A 12500-nucleotide genomic window follows, 5' to 3' on the forward strand; every position below is an offset into this window, starting at 1 on the left:
TTAACTATTTTTTTCAGATGCAAATTTTAAAATTTGAAGCCCCTAGGTTAAGGTTTCAATAGCGTTCCTTGGCCTGGTGTAAAAGTTTAGCTGATATTTTTTATATCGGTCGTTTCTATTGCTGCTATAGTATCATCAGATTTTATAAAAAGCAATAGCAAATTTGTTTTCAAAAAGTTTTTAATATTAATGTGTGTTTAACAGAATTTAAATTGCTTTTCATTACATTCTTTTCATACCAGTAAAAAAAAAGGCTGGTCACCCTTAAAATAAAACAAATAAGTTGTAAACGTGTACATATGCCTCTTTCAACTGCGTAAATAAACATTATCTATTACAAAATTTTAAAAAAAATCAAGTTTTAGGAAAAATTAATGAAAAAATAGGCAAACTGCTTATATACTCTTGAACACCATCTTGAACACCTATTACAAATTATATTTTCATAATTCTATACTCTTGAACACCATCTTGAACATCTATTACAAATTTTATTTTCATAATTAAATCAGTAAATAATAAATAAAAATAAATAAATAAAACAAAATAAATTTATATAAAATAATACCTTGTAGGCAATAGTTTTAGGGCATTTCACACCAAATCCAATAGGAGGTGATATATAGCTCATCAATTCATAGAGTTTATCATGTGATATATATCCTCTAAATAAATATCATTGCAATATTTGTAACATGTTAAAAAAATTTTTTTAAAAACGTAAATACTTATGTCCTTTGCAACAAAAAAAATTTTATTTTTAATTTCACCAATAAATAACAACAAACACCTATTACAACTTATATTTTCATAATTGAAACTGAAACAATCTGAGGTAATATTGATGATTTTAGACTTGCATATATATATATATATATATATATATATATATATATATATATATATATATATATATATATATATATATATATATTTATATATATATATATTTATATATATATATATATATATATAATTTTTTTTGACAATAATATAAGAAATGGTATACTATTTAAAAGTAAGAAGGTGCGCAAAACATTTTTTTTTAAATTTTAAGAAATTGCAACCCTATTTATAATTTGATTTTACATTTACAAATATTTTTAAGGTTCTTTGAAATTTTGGCTAGTTGATTACATTTTAACATGTGACAAATAATATTTTTCTGTATTTGAAGACAAATTTTTTAAATTTTCTTGCAAAATATTTTATTTATTTTTATATAAACAAGAAAAATAATTCAAAATAAAAAGTTTTGAACTCAAATAAACAGAGTTTTATGTAAGTTACAAAAAGATTGTTAACACTTTTTAAAAAAGCCACTAAAAGTTTACCATAAAGATAGGTTTTCACAAAAACTCAAGAATTAAATTACAGTACAATTTCTCTTTCAAATTTTATGGGGAAAAATAAAAGTTAGAATTGTAAAGATTTTCGAATTATAAAAACTTGACTTTTTTCAAATATTTTTAAAGTAACAAATAGAAATGAAACAAGCAAGTGGTGATTCTTAGGCCTAAATGCAATACGCATTAAGTGTTTCAAACTTTAAAATTTTCAAAAAAAAGTAAACAACCATTGATTGCCTTTTATGAGCTTGTAAATCCATCCACAATTTATATCTTTAAGATGCTTTGTCAAATTAGTCAAGGTTGTATTAGGTGGAAGAAAGATAAGCTCCACACAATCAAGTTTCTGCACGTTAGAATGAGCAGAACAATTATCTATAACTAAAGCAGTTTTTCTTTTCTGAAAACTAAACTTAATGTCAAATACTTTAACCCACTCCTCAGCGACAAAGAATATTTTCCACACCTTTGAAACATCAAAAAGATTTTGATTTTCCAATTACAAACATTGAAAGTCTTTCACCTCTAAAATTACTCACGGCCAATTCAGTACGGCAAACTTTAATATAATTGCCTCATACTATATAACCAAGGTAAAGCTGAGGGAAATTATGCAACTGTGTCAAAAAATCCACCTGCCACATGAATAATCAGTGCTTGACAAAGAAGATCGTTTATCAAGTCACCGTGACATCAAATAAACCTGACTACAAAGAAAAAGTATAATTTGTCTTATGTGAAATTCCATTTAAATTTCAGTATGTTAATCGCCTAAAATCTTTTAGCATTTATAAATATAAAAATGATACTGAGTTGTCTAAAGAAATTTGGGACATAAAAGACAAAATGTTTACACCCTCAATTAAGTGGAAATTAAACGTTGCAATCCTTATAACTCTTAGTCAAAAATTTGCAATCTTTGCTTATATGAAAAAGTCCTTATTTTAACATAAAAAGATAAAAACTTGTTAAATAAACAAAATGAGTTAACTTCAAAATATAGTCACAAGAATAAATTCCTCTTATCTTTTTTTGACACCGGTGATTAGCTTATAATTTTTTTTTCTTTGATTGCCATTAAGTATGTCTTTTAGCATCGTTAAGATCCCACTACACAGTATTTTGTAATTTTTAGTGTTTTTATTTGTTTTTGATTTTGTATTCAATGAGTGATGATTGCTGTATAGGCATGAAACTTAAAGTACCATAGAAAAAGTTGTTTTTTCTTTGTTAATATATATATATATATATATATATATATATATATATATATATATATATATTATATATATATATATATATATATGTATATACAAATATATATATATTTGAATTTAGCTGTGCATAGCTATCTGTGCGAGCCTCAATACAGTAACTTAAAGTTTACAAAGGCAGATACAGTCAATGTACCTATGACTATAATATATATATAATAAACAAAAATAATGTAATAATAATATATAATAATAAAATATAATAAACAAATATAAAGCTATAATAAACACTTTATTTCATTTTTGAATTTTTAATCTTATTTTTAATTTTATTTGAATTAATTTTTAAAAAGATATAAGTTGGTTGGCTTGACAAGTTGTGTGGTTTAGTATTAACTTATATAAAATTTTAAATTAATGCATAATGATTAATTACATACGTTGCCTTAGGGTCAAACTGTGACCAACATCTAACAAAATCTTCTAAGTCATGTGAGCCAAATATAGAACTGTCGCGTGTTAAATATTCAAAGTTATCCATGATAACAGCAACAAACAAATTTAAAAGCTAAAAATAAAATGAAAAACTTGTACTTTTTTATCATTTTCTTTTTTGTCTAAATTGTCTTTCTTTTTTGTTTGGATTTAATCATTTAAAAATTAAAGTGAACAGTATATGTTAGTATCAAGTAGATATAATCTGCAATTGAAGTATACAAATGTACCATAAATATATATAATATATATATATATATATATATATATATATATATATATATATATATATATATAATGGTATAATAAAAAAATTCATATTCTAGTCTAACTATTTAACAAAATACTTACAAAAAACATAGAAATAAACATGTAGGACATAAAGTAAATTCTAGCCAAAATGGTGCTACCACAGTTTGGAACATGATTATAATGGGATGCATACCTTTCTTCACAATCAGCATTATCATAACATTCGTGCATTATTACGCTCCAATTATCACCAGTAGAGCACCTTTTAGACATTTTAAATTGCAAAATTTTCTACTCTGTTCTTTATTCATTGATAAAGTATTAAATAAAAAATACCTAAACAAAAGTAATGAAGCTCTATAGATATTACGAAAGTTATTCTTCTCAGTCAAAGCTTCTTTGAATTTGATGTTGCCAAACAACTAAATAAAAAAGATATAAGACAACAAAACAAAAATAATAATGAGAGAAAATAAATAAAATATATATAAAAACAAGGGAATTTTTTTTTTTTATTCAACTTAAAGCTTTTATAAACTACAAAATTTTAAATTGATTCAAAATAAAACTTAATTCCATTTCTCAAATTGCTTCACCAATGACCACCCTTTATCATCAATCTAAAAGTTTTTTTTGCTATTATATATCTTCTTTATTTTCTATTAAAAAAAGGTTTCCAAGGTTTTCCTACCAAAAAAGTGAAAGTTAAAAAAAAAAAAATGTTTTTTACTTTTTTAGTTTATTGAAGCCTTATATTTTGAGTTTAATTTAATTTTTTCAGATTTTTTAAATTAAAATATTTTTTTTAAATAATAAAGACTGCTCAGGATGATAATCACCTATTTGATTTTCAAAATATTTTGAGAACCACTGAATCAATTTTGAGAATTTTTGTTTTTATTTTAAAGCAAATTTATCTTCTTATCAAATAATATAATGGTAGTTTTAGAAAAAGTTGATTGTAACCAAAGAAAATGTATTTCCAAGTAGAAGCAGCAAGAAAATTCATGTTAGACAAATGGTTTTTAAATCGTAATGTTTTAATTTACTTGCTTGCAAAAAAGTGTAAAGTTCAAAGAAAATTGTCAGTCAGAAAAGTCATGAAGTGAAGGTAGTGGATTGGAAAGTGGAGAAACCAAGAATGAGATCCATCACATTTAAACTTGTCCAAAAAGTGAACATAGTGATCAATGCAAATCTAGTATACTTTGTTTAAGTTATTAAAAAAAAACAACTGGGGTTCTTTAATTAACAATTTAAGACATCAAAAAGCTACATGGCTACAAAACTTTAAGAAAGCATAAATGCCCTGAAATATCCCAACAGTAATTTAAGCCAAAAACGCAGTTGAATGGAAAAAGCTTCAAAAAAATCATTAGTGCATCATTATTTTTTATTATTAAAAAGCAAAAAAACTGTTAACTTGAAAACCTGCAAAATATATGGAATAATGCAAACATGATTGAAAAAAAGGAATTCCAAAATGTTATTATTATTGCAAATAGCAAAACTCTTTATAGTAATTAATATGATACAAACTAATATGATACACAAGCAAACTAACACAACAAAAGGTACACAAGCAAACTAACACAACAAAAGGTGCACAAGCAAACTAGTATAACAAAAAGGTACAAAAACAAACACAAGTTGACACAAGATATACAAGAAAACAAACATGACACCTTAAATAAACAGACAAAATATGTTGATACAGGGCACACGAACAAACTAATATGACACAAAGGCAAAATAATTTAGCGCAAATAAACTTCAAGCATTATTAAAAAAAATTTTCTCACCTGAATTCCAATTAATGCGTAAACATAAGAAGTAAGTATAATTAGACCAATAACATATGGCAAAGCCTTAAAAAAAGATGTTTTAAATAATTGGTTAGTAATTTTAAAAAGATTTTGCATAAAGCACAAATATAAAAGCATAAAGACAAAGTTTAACCTTATCTCTTTCACTTACACAACCGCTGACAGTGGTTATGTTAGTGATTAAAAAACCGCTGACAGCGACTTTTGATTTTTCAAAAAATTTTACCACAAGCCACTGATAGGGGCTTTCAAGTATGTTTCAAAATTTATCCTTTTTTAATTATAAACATGTATAGTTTGTTTGTACTTAAAGTTTGATTAATTCTTTACATAATCAATAACAAATAAGACTCATATTGCTTTAATTTTATTTTAAATTTAAATAAATTTTTAAAAACTTTATATTTAGTTCTAAAAGTTCTCAGTGTTAGCATTGTAAAATTTAACTTGTAAATGTGTTTAAGTAATAAGCTAAGTAATTACAAAAGTCTTTTGAAGAAAAACATTCTTCCTATACAATAAATGAGTTTTATTTTGGAGTTAATATTTTAGTTTTTTTATAAAAACAATGGTTTTAAGCATTTCTTGTTGTTAAATGATGCATGTTAAAAACTTATTTAATTAAAATGTTCATTTGCTTAGCTTCTATTGGTAAATAGTTTGTTAAGCTTTCAAAAACTAAAAAATTAAATTAGTTTTCAATGTTACATCATCCAAATTTTATCCAAAAAATTGTGCAATCACAGCCAAAAAGATTTTTTTAAAACAACTGGTAGAGAAAGAGTTAAATCTGTAAAACCAAATTAACAATTTAATATATATAACTTATATATTATAACTTATTGCTATAACTAATTTAATATATATAACTTTATATATATAACTTATATATTATAACTTATTGCTGTAAGTTACCTGGCTAAAAAAGACTTAGTTTAAGTGCCTATTACTATTATCCAATACTATATCTTTTGGATTTATATTCAATAAAGATGCTTTCCACATCCTAACTTGTCACATTTACTTACATTTTTGAGTGGAAATATTTCCAATAAAAATACAGTCTTAAAACTTTAGACTTATGTTTTAATACCAACTCTTAATGCAAAAGTATTTTACACTCAAATTATAACCATGTGTAAATTATATCATAATTTTATTATATGCATAAAATTTAACACGTATTCCAAAATCATATCAAATAAATTGAATTAAGAAACTGATTATATAACTTATCGGAAAAGTGATTATATTCATTCAGGGAAAAGTTAAAAATAAATACCTAAGTCATAGGGTTACAATCATTTCATAAGATGAAATAATACACTATACTCTATAGGTCTTTAAATTTTTTTCATTGATAGCACATTAAAAATTCCAAAATTTTTTATAATATCACGTCTTTTAGCGGCTATGAGGTACAATAACACAAAAACTGTTTAAAATCAGTCAAAAACACCTACAAAAATGATTTGAACAACTATAAATATAAAAACAATAATATTAATAAGCAAGTCCATAAAACAACCTATTAAGGCTGAACATACCACGAAATACCACATGTTCTGGTACATCTTAACCATGATAATGGCATAAATACAACCAAAAACAGTTGGAGGTCTTTATTTAAGAAAATCATTCAAAAAAAACAACAACAAGAATTGCTAATTTTCTGTTTTATGTTACCATTTATGGTTTCTTGTTAATTTATGGCTTCTTTTAGTGTATTTATATGTTTTATATATATATATATATATATATATATATATATATATATATATATATATATATATAAATATAAATATATAAATATATGAATGTATGTATGTATGTATGTATGTATGTATGTATGTATGTATGTATGTATGTATGTATGTATGTATGTATGTATGTATGTATGTATATATATATGCACACAACTATAGAAGGACATTTAGATCGGCAATCTGACATTTGAATTGTGTACATACATTGTTGGATATAAGGAGAACCTGAAAGGGAGTTGCTGCTACATTGACTGAGTTTTTGGATTGAGAGCAATAAGATTTTTTCATTTTCTTCTTTTTGCAAAAATTTTTTATATATTTAAGTTCGAAAAAAGTAGGTGAATGTATGCCTTTATACACTATTGTAAATATATAAATTTTTTTTCCCATAAACTATCGTTTCAAATTGAAAATAAACCAAATAAGAAAAAGATTAAGAACTTGAAAATAATTATTCTTTAAATAGATAGGTTGCCTGCAAAAAAGACAAAACCCTCAGTCAATGCATTTAACTTGCTATTTAATTCGAAGGATGTATACTCTGCTGCATGTTCTTTCTATTTAAAACAGTTGATATATTTTCTCCCCAGTGCGGTTATCTATAAATAAATTAGGATTAGGGTTGGAAGTTATTAGGGTAACCTATCAATAAAATATAAATCAAAAAAAAAAATAATATTATTATCAAAAAGATATAAAAATAGTAAAAAATGTTAACAAAAACCTTTGGTTAAAAAAAATTTCTAGTCATATTTATTGCAGCTTTTTCAAAAAAAGATTAAATTAAATTTCCACAACTTATTATTCTAATTTATTTATTAATTTATTTATTATTCTAACATTTTACATTTTTTAACTTTTCTAACATTTAGTTGAATATTAAAAAATTAAAAGTTAAAACTAAGATTTTACTCTTTTCCTTACCATCCAAAGAACATATATATATAAATATATATATATATATATATATATATATATATATATATATATATATATGTATATATATATATATATATATATATATATATATATATATATACATATATATATATATATATATATATATTTATATATATATATATATATTTTAAGTTTTTACTCTTTTCCTTACCATCCAAAGAACATATATACACACACACACACACACACATATATATATATATATATATATATATATATATATATATATATATATATATATATATATACATACATATATATATATATATATATATATATATATATATTTATATATATATATATATATATTGTGTGTATATATATATATACACACATATATTTATATATATACACACATATATTTATATATACACACACATATATTTATATATACACACACATATATATATATTGTTGCAATTTTAGATAAAATTTGGCATGCTGGCTCTCTATAAGCTAACTTCATATGGTGTATCTGGAAAAAGTTTTCAAAATTATTAAATTCTATTGTGAGATTATTAATTCTTCATTTTTTTCTGACTGCACTATTACAGTAATCCTCAAAGGGCAAAACACTTTTTCATTTCCAGTAACTTATGGGGTACCACAAAATTCTATCCTTGGACATGTTTTATTTCTTAAATTAATGATCTCTCCTATCTACATTGATAATCTTCCTTACAATCTACATTAATGATCCTCCTTACAATCTTACATCTAAAGTGGTTATATTTGCTGACAACTCAACTTTATACTCCTGTCTTGACAAAAAGTCTTTACTTTTTAATTGCTTAAAACAGGCAGCCAATCTTGAATCTGATTTCTCCTCTGTAACAGCTTAGGGCTTGTAATGGCTTGTAAATTTAAACTCCAATAAAACTCAGTTTTAACTGCAAAAAACTATTGCAATACTGTTGACATACATTATTGAGTTATATTAATGAATGGCAACTCTCTAACTGAATCCTTTCCTTTGCCAGACCTTATTTTAAAGTGTTACAAAACTTTTACATATGCGTTAAGTTATTTTATGTAGGCCTAAACCAATTTCGATTAAACAACTTTGTATTTTTTTAATGATGTTTAAAAATATTTTTAAGGCGGTTAGACAAAAGAAGTAATTAATGTTACAAAAACCACTTTGTAAAGAAATGGTAATTAAATGTTTGAATGACGATTATAAAAAAAAGTTACCTAAGTTTAAATGACAATTTTGTTTGATATAAGCATTATTTACAATTCAAATAAATTCAGATAAAAGCAAAGAAAATTTAATTTTTATTTCAATTTTATTTATAAATATTACTAAATTTTGTTTAATAGTAAAGTTTTAGTTTTTCTTAAAAAAAAATTAAATTTGTTTTCACAATAAAATTGCTTGTAAAGTAATCTAAGTTTTTTGCAATAAGTTATATTCTTTGATTGATACTTAATATTAAATATTTAAAAAAATATTTAATTTAGATATTTAATATTAAAAAAAATATTCCATATTATCTTTACATAAAAGAGTTAACTTTTTAATTCGTTTTGCGATAATTTTAATGAGGTATTATAAATTATTTAAAAAAAAAAAAATAAATACAGAAAATTTTACGATGACAAATTCACTTTACGCTAATGCATTAAGCATTTCTTATTTAAAACAAGACATCTTATTTAAAACTTAACATCTTCCTGATTTATCATTCACTACTGATCTCTAGTGGAAACCATATATACAGTTGATTGCAGAGTAAGCTTCACTTTCTTGTGCTTGCCATATGCTTACTCCCAATTCTATTTTCTACCTCTACAAACCGCTTAACTTATACAACTTACAACGTTTTAAGTCTATCCAGAAAAATTCAGCAAATTTGCTTCATTTTACTATATCTGTCCCTATGCTCTAAAAATTTTAATTCTTTCCTTACACATCAACAATACTTTGGAACTCTCTCACTCTCACCTTCCTGGCTGTTTTCTTGACTCATACAACAAGTATAGCATGAAAGGACAGATACAGTAAAAAGATACAATAAAAATATCCATACATATATATACATAAATATATATATATTTCCATTCTTGAATAACATTCGTTTGAAGTTGACAAAAAATTTACGCGTGCACTAATACTTTTTCGAAGCACTGTATGCATATATATATATACATATATATATAGATAAATATAAATATATATCTATATACATATATTTATCTCTCTCTCTCTCTATATATATATATCTATATACATATATATTTATCTATATATATATATATATATATATATATATATATATATATATATATATATATATATATATATATATATATATATATATATATATACAGTAGTGGCCAAAAAATTAAGGCAGACTACATTTTTGAACAATTTTTGAAGATATTTTGATTTATTTTACACCCTCAGGTTGCCATAGTTGTGATATTATGGGTAAAAAGCGTGATATTAATAACTTTGTTAAAGGTAAAATAAATGCAGTATTTTGCATCTTGAAATTTTTAATTGTTTTGCTATACTACTTTGAGGGCTATTCTCAAAGTAGTATAGCAAAACAATTAAAAATATCAAGATGTGTCGTGCAAAATGCTTTACGTGTGCAAGACTATTCAAATCGCAAAAATTGTGGTCGAAAACGTGTGAGTACATCACGAGAAGACTGTTTTTTAAAGAATGTTATTAATAGTGAGCCCCACACAATATCTGCAAGGTTATCACAACTTGCTATGGAAAGGGGACTTACTATTAGTTCGAGAACAATTAGAAGAAGGTTGTGTAATGATTTTGGCCTAGTTGCAAGAAGACCAGCTAAAAAACCTTTATTAACTTATTGAATATTAACAATTTTTGATAATTTTTATCTATTTTTTTCATTTATTTTACATTTTCTATTGTGTTTATTCAATAAAAAAATTACACTGCAAAATTTGAGTAATTTTTTATGACGTGCCTTAATTTTTTGGCCACTACTGTATATATATATATATATATATATATATATATATATATATATATATATATATATATATATATATATATATATATATATATATACACACACACACACACAAACTGTTTTAAACAACATACTTTGAGAGATTTTAAAAGTGTCCAAACCATAATACGAACTCTTTTTCCTTTTCGTAGGAGCTTTAATACACGAGCAACTCTGAATAATCGAAACATTGTTGGATCTAACCCTATCTGCTTTACCTAAAGAAGAATTAATAGCAGAATTACTATATTAAAAAGTTGTATTTTATAGGAAAAAGCAAACTTTAACAGATGCTACTTTAAAAAAATATATTTACAAAAAAGTTTTTTATTTAAAAAAAAACACAAAACATTTTCTTGAAACCGTTACTTAATTGTTTTAAATTTCTCTGGTCATTTCTGATAATGACATCAATTCAATTAGTTTGAGATTTGTTTTGCTTAGGATAAAAAATCTTTTTTATTTTATTTGATTATGCATATACTTTTTGGCATATATATTTTTCAATATATATTTTCAACTTAATATTTATTATAAATATATACATAGTAAAAACAAAGTTAAATTGACCTAATCTATCATGCTTATGTCTAACATATGCTTATGTATATATTATGCTTATATCTAACATATGCTTATAATTACATTATGTAACTAACATATGCTTATGTATACATTATGTAACTAAGCTGTTGCTAGTTAGCTGCAAAGTAAAAATATATGCGTATTAAACTTTTGGAAATGCTTTTTTAAAAAAATCCAGATACACAAAACAATAAAAAGAAGCACCGTAAAGGAATATAAAGTTTTTATGTTTTTTTCACTTAAGTGTTTTTTTAATTATCTTCACCTTTAAGTTTTTTGTTGTAACTTATCCTCAAATAAATAAAACTTTTACATAAGTAAAAATAATATCCATAATTCCTCCTAAAAGTTTATTAAAATTCTTACATAAGTAAAAATGATATCCAAAAGTCCTCCTAAAAGTAGAGCTAGATCAAACAAGTTCCAAATATCTTTAAAATAATTCTAAATTGAAAAAGATTATTTTTACATATCTTCAAGCATTTTATTTCATATGCAAAAAAATTAAGTAAAATTTGATAATTAATTTATTTTTTAAATAATTTTATTATTATTATTATTATTATTATTATAACATCTTTTATTTAATAAGACTATACTATTTTAGTTATGTTACTTTATTTTATTTTTATTTAATACATATTTTTATTTTTATTTAATACATATTTTAATCTACTATATAATTTATTTTTCAACTAATCAACTAAATTAAATAAAATTTCTATAAATTTTTTAGGTAACCAAATTTTATTTTACAATGTTAAGCTTTTCACTAAAAGTTTATTAAGGTAAGTTAGTAAAAGACATTTGACATTTTACTATTTTTTGTCAAATTAGTTAATTTAGTTTTTATTGCCAATACACTGGACTAACAGTCTTTAGCATTGCTTAATCATAAGATTTTACTCTTATTTGCTTAACACACACTTGCTTCAGTTTTGGCATGCTCTTGATTCAGATTATCTGCCTGTTCATAATGGTTATGAACCTACAGGTAAAGAAAACATAAATCCTTATGCATTGCACTATACACTTTGATATGTGACTTTTGACATGC

The 12500-nt window shown here is 23.4% G+C and overlaps 1 protein-coding gene across 1 annotated transcript in view; it reads right to left on the reverse strand.

The window, feature by feature from the left end:
• LOC105849888 (voltage-dependent L-type calcium channel subunit alpha-1D) overlaps positions 1–12500 on the reverse strand; it is a 123185-nt gene that overhangs the window by 7712 nt on the left and 102973 nt on the right. The window contains exons 31-37 of the mRNA XM_065791763.1: positions 11810–11887; positions 10954–11076; positions 5113–5178; positions 3647–3732; positions 3410–3572; positions 3004–3131; positions 569–665 (exon numbers count right to left, since the gene is read on the reverse strand). Of these exons, the coding sequence (XP_065647835.1) occupies positions 569–665; positions 3004–3131; positions 3410–3572; positions 3647–3732; positions 5113–5178; positions 10954–11076; positions 11810–11887 (741 nt within the window). The remainder of the gene's footprint in view (positions 1–568; positions 666–3003; positions 3132–3409; positions 3573–3646; positions 3733–5112; positions 5179–10953; positions 11077–11809; positions 11888–12500) is intronic.

This window comes from Hydra vulgaris, chromosome 02 (genome assembly GCF_038396675.1).
Source record: "Hydra vulgaris chromosome 02, alternate assembly HydraT2T_AEP".
Taxonomy (NCBI): domain Eukaryota; kingdom Metazoa; phylum Cnidaria; class Hydrozoa; order Anthoathecata; family Hydridae; genus Hydra; species Hydra vulgaris.